The sequence below is a fragment of the Bolinopsis microptera genome, chromosome 1 (genome assembly GCF_026151205.1).
Source record: "Bolinopsis microptera isolate Bmic1 chromosome 1, MBARI_Bmic_1.0, whole genome shotgun sequence".
NCBI lineage: Eukaryota > Metazoa > Ctenophora > Tentaculata > Lobata > Bolinopsidae > Bolinopsis > Bolinopsis microptera.
The window spans coordinates 5,570,211-5,591,679 of record NC_087072.1 but is presented as its reverse complement, the minus strand read 5'-3'; the positions used below and the strand labels follow the sequence as shown (position 1 = coordinate 5,591,679).

Sequence of the window (21,469 nt, the reverse complement as noted above, 5' to 3'; positions counted from 1 at the left end):
TGAGTATCCTTTTACCTAGCTTGCTAGTCTCTCGCTTCGTTTCCGTTTGTCTTACTGGGCCGCGCTCAGCCTGTCATTCCGCCAAATCTTTATTCGTTAATGAACATAATAGCCTGGGGTCCTCAGGTAACGTTTGTCATACGTTGTATGACCCGCCGCGCTCGAGTGCGCGGCTCCCCCTGTATCGTCAAGACGATAGTGAAACGACCGTGGGGGTCGCAACGTGATACAAGTTTCCGTCACATCGAATAGAGGGCATCAGTCCCATTTACTGGGCGGCGCTCAGCCTGTCATTCCGCCGAATCTATGTTTATGAACATAATCAATAATAGCCTGGGTCCCCAGGTAACATAACAGTCCCATCAGTCCATTATCGTGTTTAGCCACTTTAGGCATAATTTAAAGGAAGTCAATTTCTCATCGGAAAATTCATACATTTTCAGACAGCAAATTTAAGTTTTGCATTAATGTATAATTTTATTCTTGATTAAATATTTCCATCTAGACAAAATAATAGACATAATTTTAGTGGTTTAATTTAGAAGCCGGAACCAGAAACAGTCTTTACCGCTGATCCATTTTGACAATATCAGTCACGAATCCCGTAATTATAAATCTCCAAATCTTGTTTCTGAAGAGAATCCATCAACAAAATTGAATGCGATAATACAAATCTAACATAGCATCGTCTGTGACTTAAAGAGAAAATACTTACTCTAGAAAAAGCATTTTAATCATAGTAACGCTGTACAAAAGATTGAATAATTATTAAGAAAACTTCACGAGTTTTAAGGCTATGATTGACTGGCAAAATTTGCATCACGTTTTGAAAATAAAACTTAAACTATTGCCACTTTTAGCACAACGAAGAGATACAGTTAAATGTTCAAGTTAAGAACGAAAAAATCCACGGAAGCAAAGTTTCAAAACAATGTTCGGGAATAAACAGCCATCATCGAAAAATTCATTTTCAAAACAAGTTTCACACGGCCTAAACTTTAAACTGTATTAATTTACTGATGTCCGATATGTATTTCAAAGAATATATTCTCAATGACAGCTGTAGTTACAAAGCTCTAACTTGACAATCAAATATCATATCACTCATGCGGAGAACACTTATTCAACTAAAAACAATTGGAAATACAAAGCCATCTATGAACTTAAAAACATCTACTGATAATTTAACCCTAAAATATTTGACCAGATAGGCACAGTTCTATCATTATTGGACGAAATACGAATTTTGAAGGGTCGAAATTTATCTTTAACACGTGGCTTTAACAGTCTCACATCACCCACTATTTAGACCGATCTTACCCATCTCAAGAAAAATGAACACTGAACAGTCCTGATCACATGGCGTACTTTTTAGTCCACTCTCGTGCCAGCTGCTTATACTTCTTCTCGTCGCTCTTGTACATGCGAGCTATCTCGGGGACCAGAGGGTCGTCTGGGTTGGGGTCCGTTAGCAGTGAGCATATTGACAGCAGCACTGAAATTTCAAGTTGTTAGTACTAGAAAATAAATGGTAGTTCTGAGTAAGATTTCTCTTGGAGAATTTCTCTTTAGACTCTTAACTTGCGAACAAATTGAAGCAGCAAACTTTAGGCTAGAAACTTTATTGAATTGAAATAATCATTCCACGTAACAACGTCTTCTTCAGTTCTGTAATAAAATTGTTAAACATGTGTAAAAATTAACGACGGAAAGAAATTTAAAATAACATTAAAACAAAAACAGAGAAATAAAATAGTAAACGTAAAACTGGTTGTTCAGAACCAGTTTTACGTTTACTAATTAGTTTAGTATCATGAGTAGTACAGTATTTAGTTGTATTAGCTTACATTTCTTCTTGTCGTATTTTTTGTTGTTTTGACATTTTTTGCAATTACATTTTTTGGGTCATATTTCGTAAATTTTATTTCTCTGTTTTTGTTTTAATGTTATTTTAAATTTCTTTCCGTCGTTAATTTTTACACATGTTTAACAATTTTATTACAGAACTGAAGAAGACGTTGTTACGTGGAATGATTATTTCAATTCAATAAAGTTTCTAGCCTAAAGTTTGCTGCTTCAATTTGTTCGCAAGTTAAGAGTCTAAAGAGAAATTCTCCAAGAGAAATCAAGTTCAAATGCGACTCATAAATATAGCCCCCTTGAACTATAGTTCTGAGTAAGTCAATTTATTAATATTCTCAGCTGGGAGGTGGATAGTGCGTCAGATCACGTGATACTGATTCTACCACGCACACTAGCAAGAAACTAGACACCGTATCCAATATCCATTAGAATTGTGATAATCAGCCTATTGTAAAATAAACCAAATTGATTTTAAGTTTTGATTGTAAATTTTAATTTGTTTTTATCTGCTGGTACTATGTTATTTCTATTTCTATTTTTGCTAGTTAAATGGCCAATTACTTCATTATCATGAAGTTATTCAAAGGATATAAATGTATGCAAATAACCACAGCTGTGTCCGCGATAATCATATGATTCTCCGGACAGTCCACCCTTTTATGTTATTTTGTTGGAAAGTTCCGCCACAAAGCCAGCTCTTAATTACATATAACTTACATTTATTTAACAAAAAATAGGTACACAACTTTATGGATCACACAATACCTGAATAGACCACGATTATCAGTACAAAGAAAATGTCAACTGAAATAATGTCATTACCTTTGGAAATGGTTAGAGCAGGACTCCACTGAGATCGAAGAATGTCTAGACAAATGCTGCCATTGTTATTGATGTTTGGGTGGTATATCCTCGTGGTGAATGACACCTGAAAGAATGGTATCTTTAGAATTTCTAATTATATCCTAGAAAGTTCAAGAACGTCTTAGCAAGATCATCATATTGAATAGTTGCCCTCGGGACATATGTAATGATATAAAAGTATTTTGGTAAAATGTAGAACAATCGCAAGTCGCGCGGCAGTTTGATAAGAAGTTCGATGTCAAATGTCAATTAAACAATTGATTTGCTAATTCATTATATACACTGATATAATCAGATTCGTCTAATTAAGATCGTATAATCTAGTGCAACGCAAATGTCTAGCGACACTACAATTGCACCTTCATACTTTACATACGTTAGCGCACAAAATTTGTGTGCTTTAACGCGCGCGCTTGGTACTGAAATATTATTTGATCGATGACAAAAGGTGAGGTCACACTTACAGTCCCTGCATAGACTTGAGTCACGAGGTTTAATAATCAACATTCCCATTACGTAGAGCCATGACCATTTTAATTAATTGAATTAATAAACTTACTTACAAATGGTCAATGTTTTCAACACATAAAATGTTTACCTCACAATTTAGATCTTTTGAGCGTGACTGTGAGTAGGTGGGTTGTCCATAGTGATTTTATTTAGGGAACATGATTTAGTTTATTTTAATACTTAGAAAACATAAAAACTAAAACCCTAGCTAGACAGTGCGTGGTGTGTTAAAAGAGCAGATCATTGCGCATCTGTTGCCATGACGCATCAGCGGCAAAGTGTAACATGAAACTACACTCAGAAAGGGAAGCCTTGCGTTTAACGTACATTTGGTCACATGACGCTACTAAAAGTAATGTTTGATACGGTAAAAGTCACCCAAGATCGATCATAATGCGGATTATGTTTCTTTTGTTTTTATTTGACACACAATATGAACATATATTTAGATTCAGGTGTTTTCTAGAAATGAGTCACAAGACTCGCAGTCACATGACACAGGTACAGTGTATAAATACTGATAATATGAAACCTTACTGACAATGTCATTTTAAATATGAGATGTAAGAAGTGTACATTAACATGGCGTATTTCAGGATAATACGGTTACGAATGATACCGCCTCCACGAGGCTGAGGAGTGGAGGGATTAATCACAATATAACGTGACGTCACGTGAGCTAATTGTTAGTGACTATCCGGTTCCGCAGATACACACTGACAAGGTGAAATTATGAGCCAAATCGGCGACATTCATATTGTGAAGTGTCAACAATAGTGTGGGAAGGGTTAAGTATAACAATGAGGTCATTTATGTTTTATTTTGGGGTGAAACTTTTTGAATAGATTTAGGGTGTATCACAAGTTTCAAATAACGTGATTCGTGACTTTGAAACAATGGACGGTGAACGATTGAACTAATCCACACACGATCCAGAGGTATGTTTTACAAACTTGGTATGTGATAATGTAGGAATGTGACAACACAGATCATAAGCAATTCTAGGCAAAAACCGATGATAAAACAAGATAGTTTCACAAACCTTTGGGGGCTTGAAAGGATAATCTGTAGGGAAGTGGATTGTAAGGAAGAACACTCCACCGTTGTACGGACTATCGTCCTGAAATCATTGTAATTACATTCAAACTCTCGTTTATAACAATCTACACTGCTTACATCAGTATAACATTCACAGGTTACACTCATTGTACACTCACAAAACTTCATTACTGGTCTAGTATTGTTAGGCAGGTTTTGAGGACTTTAGTTTTACTACTACTATAAAGCTATCACTTTTATGTGCTAATTATCGAATCAAACTGATATTGCATCACATTTAAATCGGTACAGACTTGTAACTTTGTTTTTAACGAGCAGTGGATTGCTGCTATAATGGATTGCTGCTATAAGTATAATAATAAAAGGTTTAAGGATTTTAAATTTAAAATATTACCAGAAAAGAATGGTCTGCAGTTTTTTTAACAGAGCTTATTGTAAAATCTGAAAACTTTCATAAAATGGCATTGTGTTTCTGATGTAAACGGATTATCTAATTGAAAACTTTTGCACGTGCAACAATTTCATTAATAACACCAATAAAATTTGTATCTTGCATTTCCATATCCATTTATATCCATGCTAAAACCGACAATTCATCATTTTTTATTTACTATCGATTGTTCATTTCTGATTATTTCTGATCATCCATTGCGACAATTACAAAGAATAAAGTCATGAGAAGACTGTTAATTAGAAGTTAAATGTCAGGATATGAGTTGGTATATTATATCCGTCACTTTTATTGCATCTTGTTAATAACGTGACATTTCCCCAGTGATATATCTGTATATACGAGCATGACAGCAACTGTGAGCTAATCATTATACAATAAATACATGTAATGTTACATAAGCCTACTATCATAATCAATAATTAACAAGGTTATCATTGAATATTCAGGTTTAATAGCTGAGATGAGATAAGATAGTGAGCTGATTACTGGATAAATTTCGAAATAAGTAAAGATTTTTTGTTGATTAGCAGTTATATTTCTTTATGAGCAGGGCTGGTTGTTTAACACAGTTACAGTGTAATGTTTAGCTATATTTAGCTATATTTAGCTATATTTAGCTATATTTAGCTATGTTTAGCTAGGTTCACTATCAGACAGAAGGGGGTCCCTGCGCCCCGTCCATCTTGTGACCCGTACAGACGGTGTACTTGTTCAAATACAAACTGGGCTCTTATACTCGAAGATATGCTAGACATAGAACAGACAGGCTGTATTATTACTGAATAATTACTTTTTCAATGATATTTTATTAGCTTTATTAATAAAAATTGCTAGTTATAACTAATAACATTATTTTAACAGTAATTATGTTCTAAATAATATGATGCACAAACCGGTCCCGAGATGGTTGCTTGCCAATGAAACACTGAAAAAAAGGGTTAATATTAGAGTTCAAATAAATGCGATCGTTATTAATTCGTTCATGTAGAGAGAATCACACTAAATCACACTAAATTTGAGTACAGGGTGTCTTTAAAAACAGAACCAAGTGATCAGTATTAATAACCCAAAAAGGGTAAGGATTCTAGTATATGACCCATTCAAGTAGGGTGTGGCAGCCTCATGGTGTTTTTTTACAATTTGCCTCGATCATTGTCTCGCTAATTTGTATGCTATCGGCTTGTTCTTGGTTCCAAAGGAAGATCATGTGATGCTAAAATTGGATAACCACCTCATTTGCTCGAAAACCGACATGTGTTCTGTAGTGATCAATTCATTGTGGGTATCACTTGGTGATTGAGTGCAATGGCCAATGTTGGTGGTTCTCGTGCGACGTGCACCCTGTCACTAGATAGGGGGCAGCAGTGATGCAGACTTCATCAACAGCTGATCCCACGAACTGACTATTATACAGGGTTGACAGGGTGGATCACATTATTGTCACGCAGATTATGAACACAATGCACTAAAAGACTAAAATAAAACTTAAAAAATAAACGCTGAAATGTTCTCTGCAGCAGCTCAGTGCTGGCGGAAAATTATTGGGCCAAATGAGCAGGTTCTGATGGAATTGTCGTCTGAAATTTTGAACACGTGATTATTATTATTAACAAATGTCACTTGGTTTTGATTTGTGGACACTGGACTGGTTTATAACACTTCACGCCAACTTGTCTTTATTAAAACATAAATTGAGTAGTTGGAAAGATATAACATTATCCTATGCTATCTCCAACAGAAGAGTTATAATATTAGTAGAACATTGAAGCACATATTGTTAATGTAAGAAAGCACATACTGTCTTCAAGAGAGACAGGGCCAGCAGAACACTGAGCAGGTGGATCTCGGCCCAAATCTTGTAACTCCTGTAAAATGTGTTAATACTATTTTTGCAAGGTAACATATCTAGCCACCAAAAGCTTCATGTCTAATGAAAATGGTAAGGATTATCTTTAAATAGAACAGTCAACAAATTGGATCAGTGCTCCTTGATCAAACGAATAAATATGAAATCAACGTCATTTTAATTAAATGGTATGGTGAACTCAGATATTATTTCTAATTTGATGATGATCTTCGAGTCGTATATTGTCATATATTGTCACAAATTGTCATATATTGTCAAATATTGTCGTATTATGTCATATATTGTCTTGAAATCTTATCGTATATTATCATATATTGTCAAATCTTGTCGTATATTGTCATAATATGTCGTATTTTGTCATATATTGTCAAATCTTGCAACAAATCTAGCCTACCAAAAGCTTCATGTCAAATGAAAATCGTTCAATTAGGTTAATTTTACAATAACATTTTTCTCTGGTTTCGCATTTTATATAGAAGTACTTGATGGTTGTTATTCGTCATGAAAGTTGTAGCAGGCTAGATTCATTGTATCTCTTCGCAAAGTTGTGTAAATAATATGAAACAGATACGTCTTCATCAAATTGAATGCTGAGTTTATTACTTGACTGAAATTTAGTTGTCCTAGTTAAATTACCTTGTGGATCCTTTTTAAGGCCATGATGATGTGTGATGTTTTGGGACTCTATGAGCCTGACTCTAAATTGAGCCGACCAAATTCCCTAAATGATAGATTTATTAGGAAAATTATAATATAATTTACAATTCTTCAACCAAATTCTATTGTTAATATAATTATTGAAATCACATCTTTGCGGAACCAGGGGAGTTACAAAATATTGGTAGTATCAGAGATATGTCAAAGGCCCGTGGCCCGTAGCCAACAGCCAAAAATTTACTATAGACATCATTGTTACAACTAAAATCATTACTGTGAAAATCAGATGAAATTAGAGCTTCTGGGGACCCCACACCCTTAATTAGATTCGAGCGGTTTGAATACTGTAGCAGCAAGCAACATGTTCAGAATAGAATGTATATGAAGTCATCCAAATTAGTAACTTAAATACATGATGATCGCAGATCGTTGTGCGAATAAAATGTTGGGCAAATTTTTATAACTGAACTGTACTAATTAAACTATTAATTGACTGTAAACTTTATAGTATAGTATAGTTTACAGTACTCTATTATCAGGCTACAATTTTATTATTTCTATGAATACCACATGTACAGTTAATTTGTTAATATATTGTATGTATATAGATTGTACACCGAGCTTTCAAAGATTTCCTTAGAACTCAATTGTAATTATGTGGAGGTTTCAAGGAGGCTCAATTTAAAATAGCATTTTTCTAAGCATAAAGCAGCATTTCATAGAGAAGCACTTGATGGTTGTTATTCGACATGAAAATTGTAGCAGGCTAGATTCATTGTATCTCTTCACAAAATTATGCAAATAATATGAAAGATACGTTTTCATCAAATTAAATGTTGATTTTATTGCAAGACTGTAATTCGGGTATCTTAGTTTGATTACCCTGATGATCCTTTTATGGGCTGCCATGATGTCTGATGTTTTGGGACTCTGTGAGCCTGACTCTTAATTGAAACGACCAAATTCCCTAAATGATAGATTGATTAGGAAGATTATAAAACAATTCAATTTTTGCTTTTTTTTCAATGGAACAAGAAAATCGAATCTTAAGCACATTTTACAAAATAAATAGATGTTAATTAACACATTATGACCATTCGGTGAACAACTTATTGTCCTTGACTGCTAGTCAGATAACTAACAGGGCAAGGAATGTGCGTGCCTGAAATCTTTTGTACACACCGAAACGCTAGTTCAGATAAGATGAGCTTTAGAGACAAGGCAAAAATCAGGAACTGACAAAATTATTAGCAGACGTTAGGAGTTCTGTTAATAATTATTATCATGAATTGCAGTCTTGAAAGTCTACACTACAATATGCTTGTGACTTGTGTCCAATCAAGCGGGGCGTGACTATGTTGAATATATGATAGTGTAAATGCACGTTTAAGCTTTCCCTGCAAACACATCACACTCATGGCAAAGTCAGCCATTCTAGGATTTGGAGTAATCACGTCAAAAGTTTTGATTAAAGAAAACAAATTTTATGTAAAACAAAAGTTAAATTTTATTGCCTTTACAATGAATAAGGATATCATAATAAATATAAGTAGACATCGGATAATAAACTTGTTAGGTCCAGTACAACCCAAGATTAATAGGGAGGGATTGTTGAGCATGTGTATCCCTCATGTAGTAGGAATATTGGAGCACGAAATTTCATTATCTTGTAGAGCTCGCTAGGATATTTTATATTTTAATAACAGTTTAGTGTGCTATTTTATGAAAACTTGTTGTCAAACTTTTGGTGCCTTGTACTATTGATCGTACGTGCACATGTCTTAAACTTAACACTTCTTATTTTCGGTCTTTCAATGCAAGAGTTCTGACATTTGTTGGTTGTGAATGTTAAACATACATAGTGCATATTAACATACATGAAGTTTGCCTGCTATATTGACCCGGGCAAGCAACAGGGACGAACATCCCAACACCAGTGCAACACCTAGTGGTTAGTTAACGGATGATATTCCATACTCGTAAAATATTTGTTCCACGTATTCCAAAACCCGGAGTCCAACTCGGCGCACGTATTAGTAGCTTATAAACTTAAAACATACAATAATACCGGATGTCGATATCTCTTTCAATTTTGGAAGTAGCCCTTATAGCCAGTAAATATTTCTGGTAAAGCTAAACCCATATGCAATATGATTTAAGTTTAAAAAGTGTATACAGTATATGTTAATCCATCGCAGCTCGGCGTGGCATTAAAGAATATGCGGCATATTGAAATAATACTTATAATTATTTATAGTTATATTTACCTGGGGACCCCAGGCTATTATATTCATAAACATAGCCTGGCGTAATTAAACCCTCTAAAACGCGCAAATAGGCGCATTTATGCGATTTTACAATCAAATAATCAGATTTTACAATATATAATTTAACACAGCCCGCGGCTCTTGTAGCGTATACGTCACTTTTTTTTTTTTTTTTTTTTTTTTTTTTTTTTTTTTTTTTTTAATATACACACAAATTTTCAAAACATAACATCTACTCCATCATCGGGCAGAAGTAACTACATGGACCAAATGTGTGATTTAGTGGTAAATCATATGAATAAATTAATCGTAATTCACTCAGCCCGAATAAAGATTCGGCGGAATGACAGGCTGAGCGCCGCCCAGTAAAGTTACATTGGAACCCAAGTTTAGTGTTTATAAACAATGATGGCAGATGGAATAAATGGCGTAATGATTTTTGTGCTTTCGCGCCACTACGAGCAGGATTAACATCGTGAATCTAAAATAATTAATTGGTTAAGTATTGAAATATACTTTTACTGCAAACGAGAGGGCTTTGGTTAGAGCAATGCTTTTGGCGGAAATATAAAATTTGCGCCTTGTTAATTTATAAATTCACAAATTTGTTGGTTAGGAATACTTACACACTTTATTTAGGGGTCGTTCACATACTACGTAATAATTTTTTGGAATATTCTACCCCCCCCCTCCGTAATCAGTTTTACATTCACATAGCCATGTGCCTACGCGTTCACATAGCCATGTGTCTACGCGTACTGCGGTAGACAAGCTTGCGGTCGCGCGCTACTGCAAGCGAGAGGGCTCTGGTTAGAGCAAGCCTACGCGTACTGCGTGACGCGCTTGTTTCACAAGTAGGATAGTCGCGCGCTACTGCAAGCGAGAGGGCTCTGGTTAGAGCAAAGTTTTACACATAGCTATTGTGAGTAGTAATGTATGTGCTGATTTGGCTGCAAAAAATATCTATTCTGCACAGTTGTCACGTGGTGTAAAAGAGAGCCTCTGATTGGTCATTAAGGCAGTGTCACGTGATTTATATTGCTGCAAAAAATATCTATTCTGCACAGTTGTCACGTGGTGTAAAAGAGAGCCTCTGATTGGTCATTAAGGCAGTGTCACGTGATTTATATTCGTTTTTGTGAATCTGGTTGGCTAGTTGGCGTTGTCACGTGATCACAGGTAGTCGACCACAGGTGGTCGAACTACAGATTACCATTTATGGTATAACAAGGGAACATTGCCTTCTAATATGGAGTAGGGTTTCTATCGAGTCACGTGATCAAGGTTAAGACCAATCAGCGTAAAATATCAAAGGATGTAAACATCAGTTTTACACAAAGACAAAAATAGAATGAAACTACAGCTTCCAATTACAAATTTACATATACTGTACACAAAACCGATGTGAGATACATCAAATGTCTAAAAAAGTGGTACTGATGCCGTCATCAAGTATCTTCCTTTTACAGTAAAAGTAGCTCAAGCCCTTTCTTTCCATTCGATAGCTCAACATGGTGTTGTTCTTGACTATGAAGCCTCTGTTTGTTGAGCTGACACTTTGCTTCGTTTGCAGAACTGAACGGAAATGCTCTATAGTGACCTGAGCTGCCTTGTTGATGCCTTTTGTCGAACACTTCTCTTTCTGTTTGGCATCAGGTTCGAAACAGAAATAGGTTTTAGCCGAAAGTCCAACAAAGCCACCTCCGCTCCACTCTACTTTGAATAACCCTGAAAGTAAACGACAATTATACTACCGACGCGACACCAACCGCAGAGAATATTGAGATACATTTTGTATACAATAATGAATAACCCTCGCGAAACTTTCAAGATAAAATCAAAGTGACATTAAACTTGTCAAAATAATAATAAAGTTAAACAACACAGCAGACCACTCACCTGGCGTCCTCCTATCGTAAGCCGCGTGTTCTTCGGTATCTGTACGAGGAAACCACTGCAACTTTATCTGAGCCCAATCTTGCCTGAGCTCAGGTTTTATGAGCTCATCCAGCGTGTCAGCTGCAAGTGCCATGTACAGCGAGTCTGAAAATTCGAAAACGATCAGTACGAAGAATTTATTGTATTTACAGCAAAATGGAACGTGCGTGCGCGCGCGCGCATTACACGACTTTAGCGCGAAGAATACTACAAAAAATAATTTTGCGTCAGCGCACAAAATGAACAGAAGACCGTATTTCAGGTTTTAGCCAATGTCACAGTTTTGATCGTTTTGTACGGAATGTATCGATTAGATTATAGATTATTTGAACTTACCCGTATCCATCTCACAAAGAGAGAAGTACGGTCGAGGGATGTAACTCACGAGCACATCAAAGTAAAAAGAGAGCATTCTTAACTTTGCATAGGAGTAAACGAAAAAACCAATCTGGATAGGAAGATTGTGACGTATACTCTTCTTTCTCGATGTTACCTATAGAAGACACTATTAGGACTACATTCATATGAAATCGATGAAATCAACCATGAGGATTCAAACTGCAGATCACAGTAAATGTAGGCAACAATAATTACGGTAAGACAAATTAAAATTACCTCGTAGCAGTTATCTGAAAGCTCATCCAAGGCGGAGAAGCGGGGGCCGTTAATGAGATCTGCGGCAGTCTCCTGATCCACTACGTCCACCTTGACGTGCTTGCTCTTGTTCATTATCGTATATCCATAGAAGCTGTTCCCTGAGATAAACGATATTTGAACACTTGGAATCTAAAAGCAGGTGCTCGAATGTAAACGTGATCATAAGTTTGATCAGGCAGTAAAGGAATATTGATATCGCGTCAAGAGACATAAGCTAATGAAAATGTAGCTATTTATCTACCTATTAGTTTACTGGTCTCAGCTACAACTCTCAAGGCCGGATCTTGATCACCAGCCCTCCTGTCTTCCGATACGTTGTCAGCAAAGGATTTGAAGCACCTGCTGGGTGCGAATTCTATGACTTGATGGATATCCGTCACCTCAAGCCCATGCTGAACGTACCAAATCAATAACGGCGTGATTATCAGAATCTTCTCGGCAAACATTGACCCGATTAAATATCGAGTCGGCTTGAAAGATTTCCCCGTTGAACGGAGGAATTCAGTCATATGTTCACCGATATCATCTGCCGTCACGGTGGTATTTTTAAAGATAGGAGGCATTTCTGCATAGTGAGCCTTGAGGTGATCAGGAACCCTCAAGTCACATTGAACCGCACCAAATAGGTGTCCGTTCAAGATTTCTTCGAGTATCCTGTCTTTAGTCATTCTATACAGGTGTTCAGTGGTATAGACGTAGCGGTTGTGAATATCATGCCCTTTCTTGTATTGAGTCCACGAGCATTCCCACATTTCCACCAGGGTATAACCCAGCTTCCTGATGTAATCACTAATCTCTTTCGTCTTTTTGAATTTTTCATTCAAAGTTCTGCCGCTGACTTTGACGTCGCGATTATCTTTCTTGCAGGAAGGGCAGCCATGGAAATAGCACCCTTGAAACTGGTAAACTGTGTTCGTCTCCCTAGAATCAAAACAAATTAAGATACGTTGTTTTTTCCGCGTTATCACCAAAACTATTTGAATATAACATTAATTCATATGTAGTTCACTAATGGAAATAGGAAACATAAAACATACCTGTGGTAACCATCGACAGCGAGTCTCCTGGCGCCGATTCTGTACTCCCCTGTGTTTCTGACATGTTGTATTGAGATGTTTTCCCGATGCTCAACATCAGCCAACCATTCCGTTGCCACCATAGAGATCGGGCTAGGATATTCTTTGCGGAAGTTGTCAGCCGCCCTTCTTCGAATGTATAGCCCGGAGGCCATCTCTTGAGCTGTACACCATAAATAAAGGGCGTTGGCATCTGTAATTGAGTAATTGGTAAGAAATGTGATGTGATTGAGAGCGTTACATAACTTTTACGGAAGCAAGAACGATATTGACTGCTTACTGAAATAAGCAGCAAATCGAATGGAAATTGTTGTTGATATACAACAGAGTTACAAAAACACTATTGGTCATTCAGTTGATTTGTTGAATGTGATAAACATTTAATTTACCAAGCCCCAGGATTTTCCTTGTGACAGGATTATGTGCATCGTGTCCAACTGTGGTCACACCAGCCTCTTGAAAACGGTCAAAGATTAAAGCTGGTCCACCAACCTGTAAAATAGATTACAGACCTTTAAAATAGAAGACAGACCCTTTCGGAAACTTGGGTTATTGTGTATCAACTTATGTGAATGATATTACAAATTTACAAGTTACTCAAGAAGCTGATATATTTTATGACATTTGATACATCTAATCTTATACCTACATTTTGAGACAGAAACAGCTTCACCAGGTCACTGTGCCGTTTCGAGAATAAGTGAAAGCTTTCTTTCACATCTTTGAACGCTAAACGCAGGGAGACACCGGGTACTGAAGATACAACTTTTCAATATGATACCAAAGCTAGAGAAACTTCAAAAATGAATATTCAATTGAAACTAAAATTTATGACATCTGAACTTGAATTATTAACCTGAGATTGCCTGCTTGAAAATGTCTACCCCACGCTCTTCGTAGTACTGAGTCTGATTATCTATCGCTTGTAAGAATGGTTCTACGTCCCTGAAAGTAAAAAAGTATGATTAAATTAACAATTTTACCGACAAATCGATGCAATTCAATTTCAATTACTCATGGTGATCATCACAAATTTTAAACATCAAATACACAACACGTGATCAACTACTGTACCTGTTGTTGTAATAAGCCAGAAAATCTGCGAACGTCCACCCCTCCTCTTGAAACAAGAGTCTCAGTTTTTCGTACCGGTAGATTCCAACTCCCACCACCTGATCTGGGGACAGCAGGGTGCTGTCTTCCGATCGTGGGTACTGGTTAGCTACCTGTTGTTCTTCCTCTATCAGTACCTCACCAGGAGTAGGTTCCAATGTGTTCCTTCCTTTTAAGGACGAGAAGAAGGACTCGTACGAAGGGAATGTGGTGGAAGACAGCTTTTCCAAGCTGTCAAAATATTCATACGGGAAGTAGGATTTGTGAACGCTAGCGCCGTAGGCCTTTAGGAATTGATCATAGGACGTCCCAGCTGCCAAATAATTTGAGACGTCGAGGAACAGAAAGTTTTCGGTTGATATCGCTGAATAGGCTGAGCCCTTCTTAATGACGTACTTGATGTCTTCAGCCTCGAGAAGAACCGAAAACAGTTGTGTTTTGATTGTAGGAATATCGTATCGTTGCCCACAAAATGAGAGCAAGGGTAACTGTTGCAAGTATTCTTCGAAACGATCCACCAATTTTTCGTCATCAGTTTGGTCCACGGACGTCAAATAATCTGAAAATCGCTCTTTCATTAACTGATGAGACTCGCCTGATATCTCAGTGACCAGAGCGATAAAGCGTTTTACCAGCTCCCTTTCACAGCCATTAGTTATCAGACACTGGGGTTGCAAGTACCCTGGGACATTTGAGCACACTGAGATACTCGCCAGGAGATGTTTAGCGCTAAACTCTACTCTTGTTGAATTTTCGACACCAGTGTCTCGAACAAGTGCACATTCAATATCGAAACACATTCGATATGGAAAATATCGCAATTCAGCGGGGATCTCAATGTCAAAATCTTCAAGCTGATCAAAGATGGTTCGATTGGGTTCAAATGAACCCCCTGTGTAGATGTCACGTGTGGCTGCATCACAGGTAGCTGTGTGTCTACGCTGACGATATGAAGAGGGAAATAGTTTACTGCAATGGGTACATCGAAAACTGCGTGAGAACTTGCAAAGGTCCTTGATGAAACTAAAGTGTTTTTTGTACAGGTTGAGGTACATGATGTTATCCTCTCTCAGGGATCTGAAAACATGCTCTGTGACACCAGACTCATTCTGAGCGTATACAAATACCCCCATTTCAAAAATTCGAGAAGCATCTTCCAAGTCATTGAGTGATACACCCTCAAACTCTGACACTACAAGACGCATGTCTCTTATGTACTGCTCAAACAGCTCCTTTGTTTTCTTTTCTAATGCCGTCACCTTGGCTCCCTGGAACAGAGCCAAACACCTAAAGAAACATAGGTTATCAGTGTAAGGTTTTCCTCTTTTGTTAGATACCAAGCTAATCAAACCTTGAGTATTTTTCAGATAGGGTGGAAACTCTGTGGCGGATCCAATAGGACAGCGTAACACTTTAGATAGGAAAAATGTCACATTAGTAATGCGGATAAATGTGAACTTTGAGCAGGGATATGTAACATGGTTAACCAGATCTAATTCATCAATTTTGTGGGTCAGTGTACTCAAGTCATTAAGATTACCCACAAAATGCGGATCACTGAACAGGAGCTGGTTGTTCTGTGAAGAATAATAAAAATGCAAGGACTGATCCTCGTTGTTTTTCAAGATGAATGCAAGTGAAATTTTCAATTTAAATGCTGTTTTTTGGTCTCTGAAAACAGAGAGCAAATGCTCCTTGATATCCTCGACCGACAAACGATGCAACTGAAAATTATATACCGCACTCAGAGCCTTCATCGACCTAGACGGTTTTATGTATTTCTCATGACGCACATACAGCTCCCGATAATCCTCCTCGATCACAAAATCTGGCACTACAAATGAGTCTTCAGCCGTCGATCCCCAAGCAGCACCGATGTGGCGAGATTCCCTCGCATGAGTTGTTCCGTGTTCGATATGATTTAGGAAAGGGTATGAAATATGACAGATGTTACAGTTGACTATTTGGCAGCTTTGGGACGCTTGATGAGCCTCCAAGGCCGACGAGCAAGTAATGGTTATAGCCGCCCCACATTTAGGGCAAGTTTCACGATGTCTCTTACTGAACCGGGAGCTGGACCTGTCCTGGAAAATAGATAGAAACTTCAACACTGTGTAGGCTTCATCAAAAAGATTTTTAGTCGCCTATACCTCAAGCAACACTGCGAATTTATATATACGTCTTTAGATGTCACACAAAATCAACCCACACAAAAATAAAGAAAAATATGTCTAAAGTAGAATCTCACTTACAGATGGGTTCATGATTACTTGATTGTAATGTAGAAGATTGACGAGGAGTTAAACGGGAATAGTGTCCAACAGATGAGAGTCAGCAGTTTAACAAAAAGCTATAGCACAATGCAGAGCTCCGAACGATCTTGAATTTATAAAGCTATGTCGCACTATTGTCTATTATATACACAGCACATCTGCTGCACACAATAAACTCGCTATATTTTATTTAACAAGTCTAAATGTTTAGATCTGTAAAGTGAGGAGTGGTCTGCTCCACTTTTCAAAGGCTCTGACGTCATTTTATTTAAATGAATGTTTAGATCTGGAAAGTGAGGCCACTCCCTCAGGGAGGGGCCTGCTAAACTATCTCATCCGATTATTGGTCAAGATTGAGGAACGTTAGAAAGACACCTGGCGTCAGCAAACCGAGTACACTCAGCTATTAAAAATAGTGTGCTCTAAACTTCAAAATATCAACTACAAGTTACATTACCACGAGAATACACGTAGCAGCGGTAAAAAGCTATGTGATATTATATTCATAGTGTAAACTTACTTTGCCAGTTATTAGTGGACCTGCAGCTAGTGCTGTACATTGTAGACACTAGACGAGCAATAATCACACTGTTCAACTCTAGGTCTCTCAGTTTACAGATCTTACAAGGTGAACAGTACAAAAAGCATCTTGATAAGGGTTACATGGATCGGTGTCCACCAGTAATTTAATTTATGTGACTCGGATTAGTTTTAGCTGACGGTATGAGTACAACATATCTCAGAATTTTTTGTTATTATGATAATTTTGATGTAGATTGTTTTGAACTCATTTGTTTTTTGTTTTGCAATAAAAGACTTGTATAGATTTTCAAATAATTCAACTATTCTACATACTAATTGACACTGAAAGAAATGCTTTTCAAGATTCAACGTCACCGAATTTCGTCTAAATAATTTGAAACAAGCTTATCATTTTCCGCTAAATGTACACTAAATACAGACAGACAGGATTTAAAACTACGCTTGCTCAGCTCTCTAATGAAATAAACACAATAAGCACCGCAAGCGTTTGAAGTTAAACGCTGCAACCACTTTCTGTTACGTGAGATAGTCTCATCCCGATGTAACTTTTTATTGCTATGGTAAAATTAGCTTCAAAAGTAGCGTCGTTGTAATTTCGCCCATAACTGTCGATAAAGTAAATCCTCCCGTGTTTGCGCTGTAACACCAGCCAGTGGTCACCAGGTGACGACGAATTACCAGTATTAACCACCAAACTAAAATCTTCATCAAGTTTTGGTGGTAAAATGTCGTACGCAAAAGCGCCCCGAAAATGACTGACGTCAGCTAATGTTTTGTCAATCTCTAGCGTATCCATATGGTAAGTTACATCAATGACAGATTCATTGCTTATATACCATAAATGGAGGCTTATATCACGATTACCTGACGATCGTTTGTCACCTCTATAATTTCATCATACCAGGCTAAAACCATCAAAACCCTCCCTGCTGGAGCGGCTTCTGGGAACTCTAGCTGGAGTCGCACAGTTCCGCTTCTTTGTAAATTCAGGGCTTTCTGATTCCCGCCACTAGCGTCTTGACTCAAATCAATGAATTGGGCTGGATACGCTCCATAATAATGCTGTAGAAGATTATCACCGCTATTAATATATCCGGATTGATTGAGAAAAGCGTCCCACATGTATGTGTAGTCGTCGTTTCCTATACGTTCAACGTTACGTGGAAAATGTTCACGCCCATTAACGTATACCTGCAGTGACTTTAGGGGATGTAATGAGAATGCGTTTTTGGAGCGAGTTTTCCCAAAACTCGCACGATCCTGGACACCAATTAAAAAAGAGTGTGGTAGTGTTGAGCCAAATATCGATGATACAGTCAGATCCGCTGCTCTTCTGGAATAGAATGAAAACTCAAAACGCTCTTGTCGGTATGATAAATGGCATTTTCTTTTTTTCAGCCTCTGTTCAATTATGTTTAAGACAGCGTCCTGTGGTCTCTGAAACGTGCAGCGTAACATTATTTTATCGAACTTCACTTTGTCTGTATGATTGTCGGGAGATAGGAGAATGAACTCTGAATAATTTTTGGTTAGTGTCACTTGCATCTCCAATTCTGACGGAAAGTAGCTTGTCCTGTTTGAATATGCTAGCATCGAGGTCAGAAAACTAGGCAGACCTTTTTACCTAGAGCTATGTTTTTAGCTCTATCTTGTCCACCACCATTCACAACAGCTGTATCTGCATCAGGGAAGAAAGCAACGTCTTCAGAATGAGCCTTAGTTTTAACAGTATCGATCCAGTATCCTTCTTTGGAGTGTAAATGAGGGTGACAACCCGATCGTGTGTTCAAAGTGGTTTCCCAGAACTTCGAAATAGCATAAGCATTATCGAATGATTGAACTAAGGAGGCGGATCCAGCAGTAATTTCAACATTCCTGTATAATGCAGCTGCCAAGTGCGGGAGAGTACTGACCGGATGATTTGCTGCAGGATTTGCGTCGGCCGCCGTCAAGACACGAATTTCACTCACAATTTGAACATTTTGCAGCATCATTTTTGACATTGCCGGAATTATAAACGTCAAAGTGTCAGAAGCTTCAATAGATGTTGTCGGAAAAATATCGATAGTCTTTGTTTCAACAATTCCAGTTTGTGTGTGAATTGTTTCCCAAAGGTGTAAATTTGAAGGCAGAGCCTCCATAGATTTAACATATTTGGTCATCGTGCTGTTAGTGTTGAGTCAAGAATGAGAGCCAGCTTACAACTGGCTTTATATAGCCTAGGAGAGCGTCCCGTATTTCGGTTTTTTGGCGTTTTTGTTGATCTTATCTGTGGAGATGGCATTTCCCAATTTCCTGACTCCGTAATTTGCTCCTTTTTCGATACCCTTAACTGCTAATTTTTGAAGCTCTGGTTTGGCTAATTCGATGCCACTTCTTAAAAGTGACTTACCTATTGGCACGACTTGTTTAAACATCTTTTTCAGAAAACCGCCGATTCCGAACCCGGTCTGATTATTAAAATGATAGACTCCCAAGTCGTTATTCAAAGCGTTTTTGAAAGCTTGCTCCGATGAGCGGTTTGGTGTATAAGTTTGACGCATTCTGTCAGGACAGTTCAATAATTAATTGCAAATGAAATGTTCACCTACTTATATAGCTACGAATCAACAATTAGAATTGAGGTTTTCTAATGTGTAAGTTTAAGATAGTGGGATAGTCCACATTCGTAATTGAATCACAAACAGATCCGCATCCCGATGAATGGTCAAATTTGACGTCCTCACCATTTTGGTCTGTGATAATGAAACTCAGGTCTGTGAAAGAACTTACAGAAAGTGGCTTGTAGCTTGGATTCTGAAATTCGTGGAAGCTGTACCCCTTTTTGGATCGTAACGGAATACAGGTCATCAATCTCGCAAATGTATTATTGATTATGGAATCTTTCACCACGCTCGAATAAAGGAGACCACATACGACTGTGGTTTTCAGTGGGTAATCGTCAACTTCAATCTTATTCTTGTCAGCTGTATCTTTATAACACCCAAAGATTTCAAAGAGAGGAGATTTTTCATCAAATGAGAAATTTTCTGTTCTCTGGGACAACTTCAAATATTCCGACCATTCAAATCGATCTCAAAAGTTGGAGGATCCTTTAAATTTGATCTTTTTCCATCATAATCGCCATCAAAAGTTCGATTCATTACTTTGTAGGCGGCCCTTAAAATTTCGCATGATCTATCATAAAAGCCATTTGGAATTTCGAAAAGTGAGATTTTTCCACCTTTGATGACTGCAAAACTGTTATTTTTTTCTGTTACATTGAATATTGGCGCATGGTATATGCTTTTGACGGCAATTTCATATCCATCTGTGAGATTGATTACGCTATTGAAGCTTGAAGAAAATCTACTCGGGGAGTCTCCGCTTGTCACGGTGATGTACTGCTCCATTTTTTCGAATAATAGGTTTTGAGGTTTGATTTGGTTTATTTATAGAGCCCGTAGTCTGTATTTTAGAGTCTACTCTCTTAATTTTAGATCCTAATCTCTTTACATTAGAAGCAGTGCGTTTTTTAGACTTTGATTTTTTCACATTAATCTTATCTTTCTGAACAAGTCGGTCTGGGACGTCAATGCTTTTCCTGATAGACGGTTGATCTGCTGAAACCAATAGAAATCTCATAATATTGCCGGGATAAGAGGCAGCACCGTCTTCAATATAGTTTGAAATATTGAGCCGCCTTTTTGTACCTTGGTATTTATAGATTTGTTGGTACCCTTAGCCAGTGACTTGATGAATTTTCGGTGAGGTTTTAGTTTCTTTACGTGTTTTTTCTCAAGTCGTAAAGTTCCATTTAAAATGTATCGACATAAAGCCTTGATTGCTTTATGTATATCCGGGGTGTTTTTTAGAATAATGACGGCATTGTTTCTTTTAGCTTTTGACAGCATCTTTAATGCTCCATGGTGTGATTTAATACTCATGTGAATACGCTTGGGCATTGCTCAAAGTAATCAGTCGTAACTAACAGCTCCTCTGGTACAAGTGGGTGAAACGAAAGTAATACGAAATCAAACGGTTTCACATATTTATAGGCTGAGAGTAGCAACTCTTGTCTCGTTCCCAAAATTTGTCTACCTAATCTGGCAACTTGTGAAAAATTTCTCTTATTTTTGAAAAGAAGCAGATACTGACTATTATTAGATATCAACCTATAGAGTTCATTATTCAGGAAACAAACTGTGAGATATAAAGATTGTAGTTGTGTTCTTGTGTGACGATCCTGCTATGAAGTGTTGTGCAAGTGCTCTATTCAGTTCGAGAATGAGGTCATCACAAATAAGGAGTTTTGGCCCCTTATATTTATCAATTACACTAAGATCGAG

General features: G+C 37.4%; 2 protein-coding genes across 3 annotated transcripts; both read right to left on the bottom strand.

Annotated features, from left to right (window-relative positions):
- Positions 1-523: 523 nt before the first annotated feature.
- LOC134814907 (ubiquitin-conjugating enzyme E2-17 kDa-like) lies at positions 524-8,247 on the bottom strand. Of its 2 annotated transcripts, none has more exons than XM_063823247.1 (6): positions 8,157-8,247; positions 6,549-6,615; positions 5,644-5,675; positions 4,280-4,357; positions 2,686-2,791; positions 524-1,495 (listed from the first exon to the last, which is right to left on the bottom strand). In XM_063823247.1, exons 1-6 carry the CDS (start codon positions 8,181-8,183, stop codon positions 1,356-1,358), a joined length of 450 nt encoding a protein of 149 aa, XP_063679317.1. In that variant the 5' UTR covers positions 8,184-8,247; the 3' UTR covers positions 524-1,355. The 2 variants fall into 2 exon arrangements, with proteins under 2 accessions (XP_063679317.1, XP_063679325.1); XM_063823255.1 differs by lacking the exon at positions 8,157-8,247 and adding an exon at positions 7,254-7,344.
- Positions 8,248-10,869: 2,622 nt separating this feature from the next.
- Positions 10,870-16,687, bottom strand: LOC134821432 (uncharacterized). Its single transcript, XM_063832176.1, has 11 exons — positions 16,578-16,687; positions 14,287-16,409; positions 14,069-14,157; positions 13,862-13,965; positions 13,602-13,704; positions 13,174-13,405; positions 12,378-13,057; positions 12,095-12,234; positions 11,816-11,972; positions 11,441-11,584; positions 10,870-11,269 (listed from the first exon to the last, which is right to left on the bottom strand). Exons 1-11 carry the CDS (start codon positions 16,587-16,589, stop codon positions 10,956-10,958), a joined length of 4,098 nt encoding a protein of 1,365 aa, XP_063688246.1. The 5' UTR covers positions 16,590-16,687; the 3' UTR covers positions 10,870-10,955.
- Between the last annotated feature and the right edge of the window lie 4,782 nt (positions 16,688-21,469).